The sequence below is a fragment of the Telmatherina bonti genome (assembly GCF_933228915.1).
Source record: "Telmatherina bonti genome assembly, chromosome: 21".
Lineage (NCBI taxonomy): Eukaryota > Metazoa > Chordata > Actinopteri > Atheriniformes > Telmatherinidae > Telmatherina > Telmatherina bonti.
The window spans coordinates 15,114,209-15,135,226 of NC_136630.1; the positions used below are offsets into that span (position 1 = coordinate 15,114,209).

A 21,018-nucleotide genomic window follows, 5' to 3' on the forward strand; every position below is an offset into this window, starting at 1 on the left:
TCTGTTTTTGCCAGCAAGTTTGATTGACAGCAACCTTTGCACACTCTGCAGAATGTGTTTGTTTGGGGGGGGGGGGGGGGGGGGGGGGGGGGGGGGGTGCATGTGTATTGGCATCAACCTGTGTCTTTTAGAAGTCTAATTGCAGCATTTGGTCCTTCTCTGGGACACAGGCGCATGTGTGGAGATACTTTCCTATGTGTGTGTGTTTTTGTGTGTGTGTGTGTGTGTGTGTGTGTGTGTGTGTGTGAGTGAGTGTGTGCACCTTAGAGAAACAGAGCAACGAAACAAGTCCATTGGTTGTGAAAGAGCTTTTGCATTGATTCATCCAAGGAACCCGGGCACACGTGCACACATAAATGCACACACACAGACACACACATTCAGACACAGGGGTTGTGTGTTGACTTAAGAGTTAATGAATGGATGATTGAGGGCTGCAGGGGTTGGGGAAAGCAGCACCGTGGAAACAACTCCTCTTTCCCAGGAAGGGGGCATATAACTTAGAGTTAGAGACAAAGAAGGGGATTGAAAATGAGTGTCTCACACTCACAGAATGAAATTCAGATTATGTGTACAGAGAGACCAGAGGGGCTTCGGGGTGAACTACTTGAAGGAGTAGCATTAGAAGCACTAATAAAGCAAATAACATGTACTTGACAAGGACCCAAAAGGAAAGAAAGAAGGAGAGAAGCAGCTGTTGGAGGAGGAGAGTGAGACAAAGAAGGAGCAGGGGGCTGTCCTTGCTTGCTCTTCACTGCAAGGACTGAATGTAGGAGGAGGCAGTGGGAGAGCAGGAGCCATAGGGGAAACAAGAGAGGGAAAGAGCAGTAGGCAGTATGTTTTGCATGTAAAGAGATCCATACATCTGAAATTGTGTTTTGCATTGTTGTGGGCCTCCTCAGTACCCTCTCCTGTGCTGCACACCCTGGGCTGAGGGACCATGCCGCAGGGGTGGACTCTCCTCTGGCTCCATGCTCTCCTGCTGGGGCTGACGGGGCTCCTGGTGTCAGGGTCGGACTTCAAGCATCACCGATATGAGGACATGGTGCGAGCCCTGTTTGCAGTGCAGAGCGAATGCCCATACATCTGTCGCATCTACAGCATTGGGCGCAGCGTGGAAGGGCGCCACCTCTACGTGCTGGAGTTCAGTGACAACCCGGGCATTCATGAAGCATGTGAGTAACACCTGATTCATTGTTTGGCAGTGCAATATGGATGGACATTTTACAAAAAGAGTTTTTTTTATTTTGTTAGATAGGAAAAGTCATTAAGATAATACATAAGGAAGATGTACTGGGCATCAAAGGTATTTGAAAGGATTATTGATTTGTGTACACGTTGTATTAGTGGTCTAGTATCTGCATCTTTTTTTTAACCTGCTTTTGCTGTTTTAGAGTGAGAACTTAGCCGGGAGGAGACGGCAGCTTCTGGTTTTGTCTGAAATGCAAGAGATGAAATGCAAGTTTTTAAGTTTTGACTTTATGATTCATTGAGTGGTCAAGGAGCAAAAAGAAAGTGGGGAGTCATCCCACAGCTGGCGTCTATGATAAACAAGATGTGGAAAACAAGAAGTGAAAAGGAAAAAGACTTGTGTCAACATCTGTGTTTCATTTTAGTTTTTTTGCCATCAGAGCACTGACAGACTGTGGGGTGTTATTCGAAGCTAAGCAGATGATTTTGAGGTTCAGCTTGAGGTTTAATCCTGATCTTGCTTCTTTAAAACCTTTGCATGCTTTTCCATTCTCTTGTAACTCTTGAATCTTCCTTTCAGGTGTTTTGTCTAGAAACTAGTTGCAAATTGAAAACCACCACATCATTATAGCTGTTTGTGGGGGCAAAGAGAAGAGCAGATTTTGAAACAGCTCAGAAAAATAAGCTTATCAACTGCAGCGAAGGCTTTTTTGGCCATGGCTGAGCTTGCATTTTTTCTTTGTCTGCACACGTCCCATACGCGTTTCCTTCAGCAGAATGGAAGGATGTGTGCCTTTTCTGATGCAAGGTGACCAGGGTGAAAAACAGGAACCGTACACTTCATGAAAGGGAGTGACCCGAGGTCTTGTTTAGGTCAGGCTTCTCGCACCATTTAGGAAGTTCCTGTCTCTTATATGTAGCTCAGTGTGTGTGTGTTTTTAAAAGTGCAACTCTGGAGCCAAGTCTCTTTTCTGAACTTGAGACCAGTTGGCCCAGTGTTAAAGAAGAGGAAGTGAATTGCAGTGGCCAAGCTGCCATTTGGTTGTCTGATGCAATTAGTGAAGGCCGCTGATAAATTTGAGTAGCTACTCAACCTCTACATTCCCCATTTCCCCCAAAAAACCACATCTTTCCTTGTATTGGAAAATAAAAATAAAAATGATGTTGAAATAAAATCTTAAGAGTAAAAATTCAGGTCCATTTCTCAGCAGCAGCTTTGTCCTCAAGTCCCCGTAATTTGGGGTCTTGTTTCTCTCTGCACTTCAGCAGTGATTAATGAAAGGACACTTGGGAGGAGTAACCTCGACACAGAGGGCAAGGTTGTTTGGATTGGTGGCCCACAGATATCCACAAAAATGCCAGAAGATCTTATCCAACATAATGTAATCAGTTGTAATCAGACTCACTCTCCTCAACTCCCCCTTTGTATGAGCCTTAAAGTGTCCTTATCATGAAGCGTTATCACAGTTTTCCTCTTAAAGCAATTCATTGTGCTTTTGCTCAATTAAATGCATTGTGTGGTTTTGCTGCTCTAGTTTACATGGTCTAAGGAGAAACTGGCAACTCCACTTCACACCTTATCAAAATCTGCTTACAGATGTGCAGCTGGTGCACAAAGCCTGGTAAAATGCCTTTAGTGATGTCATTTGAGACCAAAGGGGCCTATAAATGTCACCCACAGATGCATTTGATCGTCTCAATCATGGGTATTTGCAGCCAGCGGGATGCATCTGTCTTAGAAGATTTTCACTGTCTGTAATGTTTTTGTCTGGGAAAACTGGGAGTTTAGCTTGCAAGTTTGAATAAACACTGCAATTTTCTTTGTTAACGTCACAAATATGCACCATGTTTCCACTGCAATGGTAAGTTTAGCCTAGGTAGCATGTGGACATTGGTTTTTATTGAATTGCACATAAATTTATTGTTAAAAGTCAATTTGATTGAGGAACAGAGGGTTTAACTTGCCAGTGGAGTAGATGAGAAAATTATGCTGTAGGGACACACAACGTAATGTCAACCTCATCATTTTGGACCAGAAATTTTGGACTACGAGTTGGTGGGAGATAAAAACAAATAATTTTTTTGTTAAAGAATGGCAAGAGACAGTGTGTCCAGGAAACTACTATTTTAGCTCAGCTGAACTGCTTTGCCCTACATTTCATGGCATAAAACTGTCAAATCACCTGTCAGTCTTGTCAAAAGAATTGTATTTATGCTACCAGTCAAAGGTCTCACCTTCCTATTACATATAATGTAGAGTGTGTTCAAACCTTAATCTGGTAATGTATACTGTTTGTGTATTTTCATTTGAACAGAAAGGTTTTTTTTTTTTAAAAGTTGCTGCAAGGGCAGGATTGTTTTTATTTGGGGGGTGAAGGAAGAAAAGACAGTTTTTTAAATACTGTGTTCCAGTCTCAAAGTGGACATTTATGAAGTGAATTAATCTATATACATATATGCATAATGACTTCCCACATAAAAATAGTACAAGTAATACATTGTTTAGTTTTTTTTAATAGTCCACAGCATTGCAATATCAGTAACTCAATTAACCTTCATGCAGTCGGACAACGATGGTGGTCCAACAAAATGGCCAATAAAACTCTAACTGTATGTCAATTCAGCTTTGCATGCCAGCTAAACAGCTGGTGATGCTTGACTTACATGCAAAGCTGCAGTGAGATACAGTTACAGTTTGACTTGACCATTTAATTGGACATGTTAAACTTTAACTGCATTTAGTCTCAGCTTTGTGTGCAAGCCAAGCAGCTGGTAGTATCACGAAGCTGCCAGCATAATAGAATCATTTTCCAGTGTTACATCAATAGCTAAATAGATTTTAATTAAGAATAATTTGTTAATTTGCTTTGTCATTGATTATTATCTCAAAGGTACTCACTTGTTTTGTGTTTGGAGTTCTGTAAATGATCATATCGGCAGTTAAATAAAATTATTTAACGTCAATCACTAAAAATGGCAACTATAGGCTGCCAACAAGATTTGAAATGTGGTACTTAAAATATCTTTAAAAGGTTATTTGAATAAGGCATTTAAACATGAGAAAGTCAGCATACCTAAATATTCTCTATGCATTTGGAGAATGTGTGTGTATGTACTTATTCAGGAAGCAGTTTAAATGTCATGCTTTGTTGCTCTGTAGGGCTTTAAACCTCCTGCTTTCTCTATTTCTCTGTTTTCTGCCCCCAGTGGAGCCTGAGTTCAAGTATGTGGGCAACATGCATGGAAACGAGGTGCTCGGCCGTGAGCTCCTCATTAAGTTCTCCCAATTTCTATGTGAGGAGTACCGGGCTAGAAACCAGCGGATCATGAGGCTGATCCATGACACACGCATCCACATCTTGCCCTCCATGAACCCAGACGGCTACGAAGTGGCAGCTAGACAGGTAATATAAACTGTAGCTTGCTTGTGTCAAATGATGTGCTTCAATGTGCCAAAAGAAAACCAGAAATGTCCCAGAAGGATAATTTCAACTGTTTTCATTAAGCAATCATTTGCTACCTATGAAAAAAAAATCACATGCTTGCCAGTTAAGTAGAAAAAAATGTAATGGTTCCCAGATGAAACTAAACATCTGGAAGTAAAGTAACTGTATATTAAACATACTCATCCCACATTTTAAGACCCCATGTGATTACATGTATAAAGATATCTGATTCAGATAATAGCAGGTATTTTTTCCTTATTGTTTGCTATTCTCTGTAATAATCCCATCCTAAGGAAACCCCCAGTTTTCTTTTTTGGGTAATTATGGACTATAAAACAACAGATCACATACAGCATACTTTAGCACAAACACAAACATGTGTGCACAATCTGTTTGAGACTAATTATATGTCCAGAAGTAAACAGTAGCGCATGACAGACGGCAGTCTGCCTTTGCCACTCAGAGCACACGTGCATATTCCACTATAATTTATATGTAACAGATGTTTAGGTGCATCAACATCTGGACAACAATGGCAGAGTTGTTTTGTTTTCCAGCATCCTTGATGGCATGTTGTTGATTTTGGCTAATAATTATACTTTTGAGATTAAACGAGAATGAAACAGAGTATCTTTTTTTACACCAGTGGCACGATGCACTACAAGGCAAAAGTTTGGACACACCTTCCCATTAAATCTAATAGCAACGCCAAATTTTTGACTGGTTGTGTAGTTTTATAAAACAATGAGTAATTTTTTTTGTTTCCTTACACCTGATCAGATGCTTTTAGGGAAATCTATGAGAAACACCATGACTGGAATGCATTATCAATGAAGTGGTTCTTTGTTTTTTAATTTAAAATCAATAAACTTGTTCTAGGATGACTTGAAACAACCTTTTTTTAAGATAAAAGGTCATTTTGAGAAGATTTCAACACTTTAACACAAAATTCCAATACACTTCAAGGCTGCAGTTAGATACTGTCCTTTGAACTTACTAACATCAGCATACTTAACATTAATGGCTAGATATACAAGTCTGCTCCCACTATGAGATCTTCTTACTGAAGGTTCTTATCTGTGTCTGAAAGATGAAAAAAGAAACAGAGGCAACTGAGCTTATGCTGTGAGAGGTGCCAAAGTTGTGGAATGAATTGTCTAAAAAAAGGAAAAAAAAAACATGTCAGCAAAATCAGTGATCTTTTTTGAATCAGTGCCAAAGTACAAGGTCCTGCTCCTGCATCCTATTAGGAACACAAATGACAAAGCGCAGCTCAGAAATGGACACCATGGCAACTGTTACAGATGTAAATTAGATGCAGATGTGCACACAGTATTGCCAATCATTTCTGACAGAAAACAGAGCATTCTTTTAGCAGTTTGTTAACCAGACAAGACCTCTGTGGTGTGTCAGAGAGAGACAGAAGGAGCGAGAAAGAGGAAACAAAAAAAGAAGAATAACAGGATTCGGTCATTTCAGGTCATGTTTTTGTGTGATTAACTGGCAATTGGCAAATTATTCTCTTCTATAGAAAACATAGTTTTTGAACTTACTGAATCTTGGTTGTTGTCCAGGCTCCCTGATTTGTAAAAAGAAATCTTTTGTGTGTATGTGCACTAACATTTTGTGAAATAAAACAAATCGAACATACCAAGAACTATAATATAAATAGAAATAGAAATAGAATAAAATAATAATAATAATAATAATAATAATAATAATAATAATAATAATAATAATAATAATAATAATAATAATAATAATAATAAATAAAAGGTAACAAACTTCTTTTAGAAGCATGCTGGACCCATTTCTTAAGTCTGGACAAAAGAATTTCAAAAGCGTTCATTATTACTACTAAAATATTATCTGTATAGATAGTTATTTACTGTTTACACAACTCAAGCTATAAAAATGACTTGTTGTGAATATTACAAATAATTTCCCAAGTTCTTTATGTCAAGCAATAGATAAACCAACCAGTATTCGTTAACATGTTTTCTCAACGGGAGCAGCAAACATTAGCGCTAGATGGCAGTGACTAGCGTTAGCATTCATCAGATCTTGTCTGATATGCTGCGAGGAACCATACTTGACTGATATAGGGGACAGATTCTGTACAATACTTTTAGTATTTACTATACTTGTTGAGTTTGTACTTTAGTATAGTTAAAATCTTTAAAAGCACTATTAAATGTCTGACAAGCACATTTGAGCACAGCTTATGACCGAGATAGGACCAACATTAAGTGTTGCAGCCAGATACATTTTGAGTATAATAATGTCCTTTTACATATTAAAATGCAGATACATATTAGGTAGTTAATGAAGTTAGATGTAAAATCATAATGCAATATAAGGGCTCCATGACAGGTCCAATCTCATTGTCATATGCATTATGCAGAGGATATAATTGGCACTTCAACTGTAATAAAATACAGTGCATAAGAATGCAAGTAAGAGAGAAAAATTTACCAACAATTTAATCTCCTTCACTGCATTGAGGGTCTTGGCAATGCTCACATTATAAGCTAACAAGCGGATGATTAGTAGATATTTACGAAAGTTTAATATGTTCAACATATCATGTTTTTAGCATTTTAAAATTTAAAGCTAATTTCAAGGTAATGGAAAGCAATAGTTTCTGCAAGTATTTGATCACAATGATGACATTTTCTGCTGATATTGCTGAATAAAAGCGCTTGTCTGGATAAAGAATTCAGTCATTCTAATGTTATAATAGACACTACATTTCACACCAAAGCAAAAACATTAACCTCAATCATTAAAAGAAAGTTTTCAATGTTGTGTCTAATGTGCTATTTCAAAAGCTTTTCATTGTAAGAAACTCACTCAGTCTGCTTTTTCTTTTGGATGAATTGTGTGTAAAAGTCTTTGGAAATGGTCTGAATAATTCATTGTGAACCAAAAGGTCAAGTCTATAAAAAAAATACTGGAAAATATTTTACTGAATCAGTCTCTGCAGGCTTGGTAATCATGAAATTGTTTTTCCTATGCAGCTTCCAAGCAATATGAAACTTGAAAATATTTGAACCTAACCTCAGAAACCAAAATGCAATCAATATGTCACTGTATTGGGAAAGGCTTAGGTTACCCCAGAGTTTCCACTTGTGTTTGTGTGTCAACAGGGTCCAGAGTTAAATGGCTATCTGGTGGGTCGGGGGAACGCCAGAGAAATGGATCTGAACCGGAACTTTCCAGACCTGAATGCACTTATGTACTATTATGAAAAAACTAATGGACGAAACCACCACCTTCCTCTGCCAGACAACTGGGAGAAGCAGGTCAGTGCTCCTGGATGCACATGCACAACACCCTGTTTATATATGTGTGTCTCAAGTCTTATAGGGAAATGTATATCCATGTCAGTGCAAATACATGTGGTTAAGCTCATACATAGGTGATAAAGAAAAAGGGAGTGAGGAAGATGGATGGGTGTGTGCGTCGTGCTTGTGTGAGTGCGCACTGAATAATGAGTAAGTGCAGCACAGCTTAGTTATCTTGGCTTTAACTTGGTTGACATAAAGAAATTGGTGGGATTTACACACAATCACATTCCAGAGCTAGCTGAATAAAAAGAGACTTTCCATAAATTCAAACAGTAAGAAGTAAATCTCCGTGACAGGCTTTCTGCTTCATGCTATGAATGTTTATGGTATGCTTAAACAGTCTGACTCTTTTGGATCGGTGCATTTGCTTGTCTTACTGGAGAACCAAGTGTATAAATAATACAAAGCAGAAGGGTAAAACTGAAACATTGCTTCCCAAACCAGATAATCTGGAAAAAAAAGTGTCTTCTAACATATAAATATGAGTATTTGTCTTTAGAAGTCAGGATACTACAAGAACAAAGCTTCTTTCATTCTAGCTTATATCACCAAGTAGGTTGTATGTTCTCCATATGAAGACATTCAGGTCCCACTAAACATTTTTGGCTTTTTGTCACCTCCATGTGAAGTGGAGCTGAGCGGCTCTTTGACGTCAGAGTGTAACTGTTACCTGCTACCGTGAATTACTGGCAGACACCGCATAGCTGACAAAGCTGTGATTTTACTCAAAGTCATCTGTACATTGCCAAGTCAGTTTTATGAAAAGTACACTCTTTTCCAGAAAGACGGATTCTTTTACTTGTGTGCCTGCCCCCCGCTGTCGGGAAACACTCATTCAGAGTACAAACTGCAGCTTGACTTTTCGAAATATGTATTGTTCAGATTGTCAGAAACACATGGTTTCATTTTTGGTTTTTGAGTGGCCTCTATAGTTCACCGTGTATTTATTTTAGGTCACTGATGTGTGAAATGAACAGAGGAGTGAAATATAAGAGCATGTTTTTTTAAACTATTGCTGCTAGAAAGCACATTTCAAGTATACTAAAGTTAGATCCTTGGGGGTGTCTCGACAACATTCATCTCATCTTCTCCAGATTCTGAAAGGGCCGCTGTTTTCCTTGAAGTCCTTGAAATGAGCCTGCATAGTATTATATGTATGTAAATATAATGTACCACACAGACAATGATTATACCCTTCTAAGTATCTAAAATCAATTTTATTAGTGACAGTGTTGGTTTCAGCCACAATTTAAAGCATTTTAAATAGATTCACAGACTTGCAGCGTTGTTGGTAGGGATATAAAGTTAAAGTTAATAGTATGGCGCCTAAGAAAAGAAATAAAGCTCCGACTGAGTATGTTTATTTATAGTTTGTTATCAGCAGGTGCAGACCATAATCTAGAGGCAGTTGACTGTTTAACACCAATTGAAGCTATGAAATATTCATTTATCTGGTTAAGAGAGACTTTAAGTGCAGCTGTTTGTCTTTAATGATGGCTTCACACTGGGTGCATGTGGCTCGTGCACAACCGCAGCCACAGGCCCTTTTCTTAGCGTGGTGATTATTGGCAGGGTTCTTGTCTTTTCAAGTCATGTCAGTCTAATTACACAAACACTGATTGAACATGCTGTTAAAAATGATTTTGCAGGCGGCGGTTGTTGTACTGCTGTGGTGCTACGGCAGAAATTATACTAGTGTAAATACTAGCGTGCAGTCGTGATGCAGCACAGCATCATTGCACATATCACTTGCATCTTAAACGTACTGTAACATCATCATAGACAAAATAAATCATTTGGAACTTAAAGACCTGTTGTTTTATTTGCCATTTGCATTGCTTGATTTGCTTTTCTCAATGATTTATTTTCTATATTTTTGCTTAGTCATGTGCTTCCTATTTATATTCTCTTTGGATATATTGATAAATGACAGGTTTATTGTTATAATGAGTTTTTGTTTTTGGTTAATTGTTAATCCTAAATAAAATCCTTGTAATTGTTCATTTTAGAAATTCGCTTTTGCAAAAGTCTAACAAAGAACAGAAAATGCAGATATATAGATTACATCTATATATAATCTATATCTGTATCTATATCTATCAATATCTATTTATATATTACATGCCTACATATATATATATATATATATATATATATATATATATATATATATATATATATATATATATATATATATATATATATATATATATATATATATATATATATACATATATATATATATATACATATATATATATATATATATGTAGGTTTCTTAATCCTAACAATCTTTCAGATCAGGGTGAGTTAATGTGCTTTGAGAAAAAAACACAAAACTTTATCAGACAGTTGTACTGTAAGCAAAGACCAAAAATTTTCTTTCTCCCTATAGTAATTCTTCAATATTTTATAATATATAATTTTATTATATATATCAATCACTTAGCTGAATGAATAAATGTAGCGTGACTGAACCTGTAGGCCAGCATGTCATCAACAGGACTGTTATCCTGTTACCCAGCATAAATGAAGCGGCTAAAACAGTTGCACAGTTGTGTCTCCCTGTCAGCAGGCAGTCATGTGACTGGAATGACACCCCCTGAATGCAAAGATTACTGTTTGAGTTTTCCCAACACACATTTGAGTGGAAAAAGTGAGAACTTAGAAAACAGGGATAACATTGTTACTTCCATGTGTGAGAAGCAAAGCAGCGCTGACAAAAACAAAGAAGAAATTGCTTCTTGCTTAAAACCACTTCAAAAAGGTTAAGCCCTTTCCTCATGAGGAACTTTTTCAAAGGTTAAGCCCTTTCCTCATGAGGAACTTTTTCGTATTCAGAATTTTAATTTGGTCAGACCGAATTAAAATTCTGAATGCATTTTGTTTCTGGACCCTCAGCAATATATTGATTAACGAATGAAAAGGATGCTCTTTTGATCATTGGCTCTGCAAAAACTTGGAAATAACTTTGGAAGTAACTGGCAGTCCTTCTGCTGGCTGAAAAAATCTGTTTTCATGGTTAATTTCAAACCTGAATATGTATACATTTTTTTCCAGTCCCTGTCAGCATTTGTCTTTCTATTTTTTTTCTTTTTCTGAGCTAACGTCCATCATGAGGAAAGACATTTGAAAAATGTGTCTACTGACTAGCCTACAGACGTCATCACCAAGCATAAAAAACAACCCAAAGTTTGCTTTAACCACTAAGTGATTCTCCATGTATGGATTTGTAATATCTTCAAGATAAGACAGTATTCTTTAAGTTGCAATTGTGTACATTCTTTTAACCTAAATTGACACCATGGAGACAGCTCTTTCTTAAAAGGATGTTCCAGTCTAACTAAAGACTCACAAATACCTTAAGTCCTGCTTTTGACAGCAGCTGCTGTTTTCAAGGTCAGTGGCCACTGATCAGCAGACTGTGTTTATTGTCCTACATACTATGCTCAAGGAGATGTATCACAATTTGTCTGCAAACATGGTACACAGCTCAGTGTGTGTGCAGATTGTTATGTGGAATAAGTCTATAAATGGTGTTAGTCAAGGTTTAAGTCTTCTGTAGGGATGAATTACATGTGCCATCTAGCATAAACTGAATAAGTTAGTTCAGTTTTAGATTAAAGAATCAACAAAAAGGCAGACTTGTGTTACTGTAGTTTGCAGATTCTATGTTTCTATTGAAATGTCTGCTGTGTTTTCTTCCTGGCTATACTGAGGTATGGAGAGAAAGGAAATGGCTCGATTGTAATTGCTGCTGAAGAATAATTAACTGGGCGACATCGAAGAATTAACTCTCTTGCTCAACCATGAAACCACATACCTTAATGCAACAAATGCAAAATAAATAAATAAATAACACAGAGGAATTTTCTGTATGTATGAGCAAATAAATTAGTTTTTTGTCCAGATAAGCATCCAAGCAGAGAAGTTAGTGGCCTTATGAAAAGCAGATCTCAACCCTCTGATGATGTTTGTGTGATTTTTAATTATTATTTCACATTATGTTTTACTGTGGGTTTTCTTTAATGCATGTCATTTATTTTTGTTGTTGTAATTATGTGTCAGCAAAGACAATCTAAATTCATGTTTCATCGGAATACAAACAATTTAGACAAATTAGAGAAATCAAGGTACTGAAAACACTGGTAAACCAGTATAGTCCATGGAGAGCAGCATCCTGGAGGACTGGCACTTATAGAGCACATACCTTCACCAAGTTATTGTAATTTTTCTTTTTCCTTATGATTGTGGCCATTATTTCTGTGTTAGAACCTCTATTGTAATTTCCAGGCTATAGGGAGCACCTGAATATACAGGTATAACGCATCTGAATATAATCTGCACCTACAGCAAACACTCATGTACTACCTCCTTTTTTCTGATCACCTTGAACTTGAGGGTTGCATCATAAGCATTTCTTTGTGTGTTTTCTATTATGAGTGTGTGTGCATGAACTGCAAAATGATTCATTAGCCAGTAAAATCCATACATGCTCGTTCTTATTTAAGCTGCTGTATTCAAATCATGTGAAAAAAGTAGCAGCTCATAGCCCTGAAATGACATTACTGGCAAAATTACTCGTTTTTCACCATAATAAAGAATCATTTGCAATATTCCTGGATCCGGATGGTGATCCGGATCACCCCTCAAAATCTAATCACTTGCCATTGTTGTATTTCAGAAAATTCCTGAACATTTTTTCAAAATCCATCAACATAGTTTAAGTTATATTTCTAATAGACATATAAACCAATGGCATCAAATAAATGACCTCTGCCTTGGAGTTAACAAAGAAAAAATCGAGTGAGGAAGGTGAATGCTGATGTGCTGGAGGTTTGTAGCAATCGGTCACAGAAGCCAGGTCTCTGATTGATGCACATTTGCAATCGCTTACAAAAGAACCAAAACTAAACTTAGCGACTAAGAAAAAAATAAAAATAGCAAACTGGAAGTAAAGATAAACCAAGAACCAGAACATGCAAATCTAAATGACTAAAAACATAGACAATAAAACTATTATTATTTTTTATGTATTCATTTATTTCTTCATTTATTTATTATTGTATTTATTTTTTGTTATCATTATTGTAATGCTGTTCAACTGTAATCCCTAGGAATGTCATGACTTTGTGTAGTGGGGAATCCAGTGTAAGTAGACAAGAAGAAAGGAGAACAGAAAAAAACAAACAATTAATTAATAATAAAAACAAAAATAATATTAATAATTAATAAAAAAAATAAAAAATAATAATGAGTAAACATAATTGATTCTCATATTGCTCTTTATATTATTGCCTTTTTCTTTACAATTCTGCGACATGTTCAATAATGACTGATTCTGACAACCGAGAGGTGTAGGAGTGAGCAAGTTTGTCTTGTCTTGTTTTGTCTGTATCTTATATATTGTTTTGTGTATAATTTGTGTAATTGTTGATTATAATGTATTGTTTTATGTTTTTGGACCCCATCGAAAACGAGATGGTACATCTCAAGGGTCATTCCATCAAATAAATTTCTCTAAAACATGGCATTATAGACTTTATGTTGCTTTAGGTTCAAGTATTTTGGAGAACACCGTGGACTTAATGTTTTAATGATCCCAAGTATTCATGTTTCACATACTTATTTATAGAAAGTTACATTCTCTCTGAGTTTTTATTACATATCCTTCACAGGTCGAACCAGAGACCTTCGCAGTCATAAAATGGATGCAAAACTACAATTTTGTCCTGTCAGCTAATCTCCACGGGGGAGCTGTAGTTGCCAATTACCCCTTTGACAAGTCAAGAGACCCTCGCATTCGAGGAAGGAACACATATTCAGCAACTCCAGATGACAAGATCTTCAGGAAGGTGTGCTGCTGATTAAAAATTCTTCCCAGATGTTATACACATCTGATCTCATCACTGTGTGTGTGTAGGACTAAACATGAGGCTGACTGAGCCCATATGTGTTTGTGTGTGATGACAGTTGGCGAGGACCTACTCGTACGCTCACAGCTGGATGCACAAGGGCTGGAACTGCGGAGACTTCTTTGATGAGGGAATCACCAACGGGGCCAGCTGGTACTCTCTGTCCAAAGGTAAGCAGAACCTCTGTTACTCTGAACGAGATCAACAAAGGTGTTTATGTCAAGTACAAAAAAAAGAAAAAAAACATTTAATTAACTTTAGGAGTAGTTTGATTACAAATGAGAGGAAGGTATCTGTTTATATTACATAGCTTACATTGTATCTTCTGTTGTTTCAATAACATTTAAGTAAATGAGAGAAATCAAGTAGTAATAATTACAATTGTTATAATTCAGCTTCAGAGAGTAACTACGTTTAAAATGAGAGCAAACTCATCCAAGTGTTGGCAAGTCTAAGTCAGTTTATTGGCCATGACATAACCACGTTTTCTTCTTTCGATAACAATTAATATGTAAATTAAAAATGCAAATATTGATCCTCAATATGTCAGTAAACAAACATCACACAATGCAAGGTCTGACTTTTTAAAATAAAAGGAAGTTTGGATAATGTACAAAATTACAATTGATCTTGTCATTACTGCCAAAGGAGAGTCAATCATAGTTTTAAGCACATTAATGCGCAAAACAGACAGATTTCTTCATACGACCATCTGCATAATAACCACTGCTTCCATAAAGAGAAAACAGATTTTTTGCCTGTTTACATGTAAAATTCCTGTGTTGGTTGGAGGATAGCCATTATCATTCCTGTTCCAACAAACACAATCCCACCTGCCTGCATCATGGAGGGCACTTAAGTATGAATGAAATGCCCTGACAAGCTTGCTTTTCCCCTGTCATTGTGAACTCACTGACTCTTTGCACTCTACTCCTGCCCCTTTAACCTATTCACCCTTGCACACAAACAGCTGAACACCCACTCACCCTTCAGTTTAGCTACCAAGGTATGCATTGTGAGGGGTCATTTAAATGTTTATGAAGCTGGGAAAGTCTTTGCCTCTTTTTGAACGTGAACTGAGTCAGCTGCCTTATTTTCAAATGAAACATCATTACAGAAACATCCTTATGTGGAATGATGTTTATTTTTGTTTTATTTATTTTATTTATTTTTATTTATTTTATTTTTATTTTTATTTTATTTTACATCCTTATGTGGAATGATGTTTATTTTACTTCACTTCATTACAGTGAAGTGATCAAAATCTGAAACAGTAATAAGATAATAAATACTTCTTTTTGACAATGGATACTCAAACCAAATTGTACATAAGCTCAGGCACATTTACTTTCACAGTTTATTTTTTTTATATATAAGATTCATCATAATTTACCTAATCAAACAATGGAACAGGAATTTCAAGTTTTATAAATTTTTGGGCACACTCATCTCATTGCTGGGTCAGAACTAAACTCATTATAGAACCAAACTATGGTTGTAATTTGCTGCATACCATTAGTGTTGACATTTTTCTTTTGTTTTAAAAACCACCAGAATAAGAGTATCTGTGAGGCATTAATTAATTTATACCTGCCAGTACCATACAAGTTCTTAAATTATTTACATTTACAGTAAAGCAAATTAAACAGACAATATTTAATTATAACTTCTGTTTCCCATGGGTTCCTGTTGTTGGGTTGATTTGATTGAAATTGTATATCTATGCAATTTAGGCAGGAAAGTTAAACTCCTCATCTTGTTTTGTCTGGCTCGTACGTGGGAAACCTCTCAACATTTTGAATTCTTGTAGGCTGCTTATTCATCAGACTGTCTGGGGCATATTTTCAGCTCAGTGAATCTGTGGTAAAACAATAACATTACCCATTTCTTTGATGTGTAAAAGGTCTGGGCTTTTCTGGATTCTTCATTGGAATGTGAATCTTTGGAGCTTCTTAGTTGAGTCATGCAAGCTTTTGAATTGGATGAAAAAAAAAAGACCACATCTCATTTAGTAGGAATGTGTTATGTTTACTTTAACAAGTCATTTTGCTCGAAGTGTTGTGTCATGGTCAACAAGGTTACATTTGATCCTACCCTCCTCACACTGGCAAAGCTGCATTGCCAATATAAATAAGGACCTTGAAACTTTAGTCTTAATGTGAAGTGAAATATTTTTTTTAAGAAGTAAATGATTTTCAGATGGCTCAGTTAAATATTTGGCCAAAAACAACATCATCCTAAATTAGCAGATCTTTTTGTAAAGATTTTCCTGACAAAATCCAAAGTGACGCCTTAAAAATGTGAATGAATTAATTTGCTATTCTAATTTCTGGTTTTTAGGCATGCAAGACTTCAACTACCTTTACACCAACTGCTTTGAGATCACCCTGGAGCTGAGTTGTGATAAGTTTCCTCCTGAATCAGCGCTGCCCAGAGAGTGGCTGGGCAACCGAGAAGCTTTGGTTTCATACCTGGAACAGGTCAGAACACACAGATATCATAGTAAAAGATTTTGCAGATTGAAGTACATGCAGACACAAAAAAAGAGTCTCAACCACCCCTTTAAGTATCCAGCTGTTCTTAATCTTTTGAAGCTGCTTGAGTAATAGTTCCAAAAACCTTTTGGTCTTCAAAAATCTTTTTTTTTTTTTTTTTTTTTTTTTTACATTGGCTGCTTTTCCCACTTAAGTTCACTCCAGTTATTGCTCCTGACTAGAAATGCATTTTTTTCTTTGTTGTAAACCCACAAAACTTTCACCTAGGAATCATTTGTCAAGAAAACTTACCAAAACACCCAAAGTTGAAACACCTGATCTACTGTTTGTAAAAACTTTGTCTGAAATGGTCTCCAGGTTTCCAAAGAGTGGCTGTCAATAAGAAACAGGGAGAGCAGACTGACCTTATTTGGGTTTTATTAAAGCTTCATTATCAACATTATCAACTTTTCTGTCTTGTGCCAAAAAGGGAAAAGAGCTAGGACTGGAGATCAGGGGACATGGAGTGATGAATGGAGTGATGAATCCTCCCCAGACCCAGTCTGCTACATCACTGAAGCAGTGTAGGATTGTCTTGACAGAGTACATAACAAAAGACAGCCAACATCCAAAGAAAAGCTTTGAAATGACCATCAAGAAGCTTGGAGAACTTGTCCTGAAGACATGATTTTGTAATCTCAGAGCCAGCTTGTCAAAAAGCTTCCATACCACATAATGCTTAAGAATTTCCTGAACAAAGTCTTTACAAATAAGCAACATGAAATTCTGTGTGATGCAAAAAAATTACCTTTTACCTTCCATTAAACACAAATAAAGGGGCTTTGGCAAAGCTAACAGCTAAAATGTGCTTTTATCCCGCTGGAACTTCAACCACAAAGCAGGGATCAGAAATACATTTTTCCACAGGGCTGGATAAACAACTCAAGTTGGAAGGGGCTGCAGTCTGTGGAAGGTTAACAAGGTCTAATGCTTTGGAAACTTGGCTCTGAAATGTAATTTATAACTTGATATGATTTGATTTTTATTGCTCCACTGCAATCCACAGTTACCTGTATGCGTATACAGGAATGTATTTTCCATAAAACTTCGGATGATACAAACTATCAACACTTTCCGTTACCGTAATAGCCCATGAAAGAGAATAATGTAATTACAGCTTGGACACCTAAAGTAACATTTCTCCATTTTCAGGTGCACCATGGGATAAAAGGCATGGTGTATGACGAGAACAACAATCCTATCAGCAACGCTGAGATCTCAGTGGCTGGCATCAACCATGATGTGACCAGTGGTAAGAGTCACCTCCTTCTTATAAATATCTACTTCATAGTCATCAATCCTAGTACAGTTAGCGGTGTGTTAAATAATGTGGTAATATCCTGAAATGCAACATATAACTTGGTTTAATTACAACTTTTGCGTCTAAATAAATTACATGTGTATCTCTGTGTGTGAGGGTGACATAAACTTAACAGCAAAGAGTCAAATTTATACACTCCCTTTTAGGAAAGTTAAAGCCAACTCATTTATGATGAATGGAATAAGGCATGGTGAAATAATGCATACAAAACATTTCGGGGAGAAAACGACAAATTGAGAAACAGTCAAATTTTTGGTTATTCAAAAAGACAGTAAACGCTGACAGTCCCCATATTCAAATGGAACAAGACTCCCTCTTGTGGTGGACGATGGAACTGCATGTAGAAAAATATTCTAGTGTTTAATATTTCACTTTTAGACATTTTGGGGGCATTTTGAACTTGTATATTTTTTTGACAGATAAATATTTTACTTGTAACTGTTTTATGTAAAAACTACATCCTTCATTATGATACATTAACACAAAAAAATACAAAAGAATAAAGGAAATTTGTTTTACTGTGAATTTCTTTTTATCAGGAATGGACTAAATGAAATATTTTCCAATTAATTTATTTTATCATATGTGCTCCCCCAAGGGGTGGATGGAGACTATTTTAGGCTTCTGTTGCCAGGAACCTACATAGTAACAGCCTCCGCCATAGGTTACCTTCCTTCAACCAGCACCGTCACGGTGGGACCAGCTGAGGCCACACAGGTCTGTGTCCATGTGTATCAGACCAAAGTAGCAGAAAATAAGCAGAAATCTAACAGTACATTTTTGTGTTTATTTGTACTCTATGATCTCACCTTCTCTCATACCTTTCCTCTCTCTGTTTCTTTCCTTTACAGCTTCATTTTTACTTGAAAACAGCTCCAAAACAAAACCTGAAAGGGAAGCTTCACAATGGCAAAAAGAACCTTTCTTCCCACAAGGCCCCATCGAAGCTCGGCCCAAGATGAGACACGGACAATAATTTAGACAACAGTTCACACAAACATAAACACACATGCAAACACTCAAAGTCTCTCATGAAACATGCAAATACAAACCAATTACATCATTGATATATGTATATGATATAGTTTGTAGTTTTAGGGTAGTGCGTGCGTGTGTGTGAATGTGTATGTGTGTGTGTGTGTGTGTGTGTGTGTGTGTGTGTGTGTGTGTGTGCGTGTGTCAAATGCTTACATTTGTTTTTATTTTTTTATTATACTGTGTGTCTGTATTAAAATAAATGTTGCAAGCTCGGTGTATTTATGTAACCGTGTCGATACGTATGAATATAGATCACTTGTATGTGAAAACTTTTTTAAAAATTGTGATTGCAACAATTTTATGACAACTGAATAAAACAAAAATTAAAAAAATGTTTTTATTATTATTGTTTACAATCCCCCTACAGTCAGCCTCTGCTTTGTTGGTCATATTAATTGGTATTGTATGATTTTCTGAGTGGTTCTGTTTGAGTTTGTATGATACAAACTCAAACAGAACCACTCAGATGAAACTCCAATGTTTAGTAGAAACTTAACTTAATTAACTAAGCTAATCTATTGAGAATTAAATGTAAATTAACGAAAAGAAATGTAGCAGTCAAAAACTATGTGATATGCTACGTAAGTAGGCAATAAATATGAGCTCTCTGAATGGACAATAGCGACATTAATTTAGCTGCATATCTTGCACAATAGATACACATTAATTGACATTAATTCGGCTGCATAGACTTTCTTGCACAAAGAGATGGCCTGCCCCCCACCCCCCCCACATCCAAACCCCACCTCCTTTAGAATGTGTCTGGTCCCGCCAGGGCCACTTAAATAATAAACTCCAACACTATTCAGTATAAACAGACTTTTTACCTAAAAAAAACATTGATGTCTAATTGTATGTGAATGCAGCAGGTAATGTCTTCCTACATGCTTTTCTTTATTATGTTTTTTTATCAACACTACCATGAGCAACATTCACCCCATTCTGGCCCCCCACAAAAGGAAAAAAAAAAAAAATCTCAACCTTTTCATGCACATCTGGACTGCACATCTGCTGTTAATAAGAACTACAATACCTTCTTGTGTACTCTTGTTGCTCTGTCTACAGTCTTTGTCGGTACATACAGTCTGAAAGTTGAATGGACAGTAAGTGGAATCTGGAATTCCTGCAGCCATTTCTTGGTGAAACACAATACTTCATTCCCATACGCCTGGGCTATGTAATATGAAGCAAGATTAGAGACTTAATTTAACAACTTCAGGTTAACTCATAAATACCCAACCCATGAAAAAATAATCAGATAAATCAAATTATTTGAATACAAGATCTTTATTTGTCCCTTTAACAAAATACAATATAAAAAAGTACCACTTTCTCCATTAAAGGGCAGAGGACAAAAATGAGATTGTGTTCCACAGTATTTTTTAGCAAAGTTTGTTCCATAGAGCGATGCCAAATGTCACAGAAACTGTATGTATCATATATATTATGCTAGGTTCTTCTGGGTTAAGCTGGTGCACTTCTTACCAGATTGCAACCATAAAATATATAAAGACTTATTATTTGGCATTGATATTGATTAGTCTATTGATTGACATATTCACAAAGTCAGCACTTTTTTTGTTGTTTATTGGCTTCTAAAGATTTTTGTAGTCTTTCAAAACAGCCTTCCAAAACCTAAAGGTTCTCTGAAAAATGCAAAATATTTCTATCAAAGCAATTATATGTCAACCCCTGAAGAAACTTCTTATGAAAAAAAACAAAAGTTGATCATCTGCTTTTGAGTGTTTTATTGTGAGTAAAATAATGATCTTGGTTAGAATTTTGATCAATAAATATTGCCACGATCAATCATTAATCATTGCGGCTGAATATAGAACAGGTACATCTCAGAAAATTGGAATATTATGAAAAAGTTTAAAAGTTTTTCGCCACTCATTTCAGAAAGTCAAACCCATATATTATATATAGATTAATTACACATACAGTGAAACATTTCAAACATTTATTTCTTGAACTTTTGATGATTGTGGCTTATAGATATGAAAACCCAAAATGTAGTGTCTCAGAAAATTAGAATATAAGATCAATGGAAAAAAAGGATATTTTTAACAGAAATGTCAGGCTTCTGAATAGTATGTTCATTTCCATGCATTCAATACTTGGTTGGGCCTCCTTTTGCATGAATTACTGCATCATTGCGGCGTGGCAATGGAAGCGATCAGAGTGTGGCACTGCTCAGGTGTAATGGAAGCCCAGGTTGCT

General features: G+C 36.3%; 1 protein-coding gene across 1 annotated transcript; it reads left to right on the forward strand.

Annotated features, from left to right (window-relative positions):
- The first annotated feature begins 796 nt into the window (after positions 1–796).
- cpn1 (carboxypeptidase N, polypeptide 1) lies at positions 797–19,114 on the forward strand. Its single transcript, XM_079260324.1, has 9 exons — positions 797–1,175; positions 4,399–4,595; positions 7,787–7,942; positions 13,666–13,842; positions 13,961–14,072; positions 16,243–16,382; positions 17,589–17,688; positions 18,356–18,474; positions 18,609–19,114. Exons 1-9 carry the CDS (start codon positions 941–943, stop codon positions 18,717–18,719), a joined length of 1,347 nt encoding a protein of 448 aa, XP_079116450.1. The 5' UTR covers positions 797–940; the 3' UTR covers positions 18,720–19,114.
- Positions 19,115–21,018: the final 1,904 nt, after the last annotated feature.

What these genes read in the sequence shown, in the direction of transcription:
- cpn1 (XM_079260324.1), top strand. Translation starts at nt 941, where the DNA reads ATGCCGCAGGGGTGGACTCTCCTCTGGCTCCATGCTCTCCTGCTGGGG. An exon ending in ACGAAGTGGCAGCTAGACAG is followed by an intron (nt 4,596 to 7,786) that starts GTAATATAAACT and finishes GTGTGTCAACAG; the next exon opens with GGTCCAGAGTTAAATGGCTA. An exon ending in GACCAGCTGAGGCCACACAG is followed by an intron (nt 18,475 to 18,608) that starts GTCTGTGTCCAT and finishes TTTCCTTTACAG; the next exon opens with CTTCATTTTTACTTGAAAAC.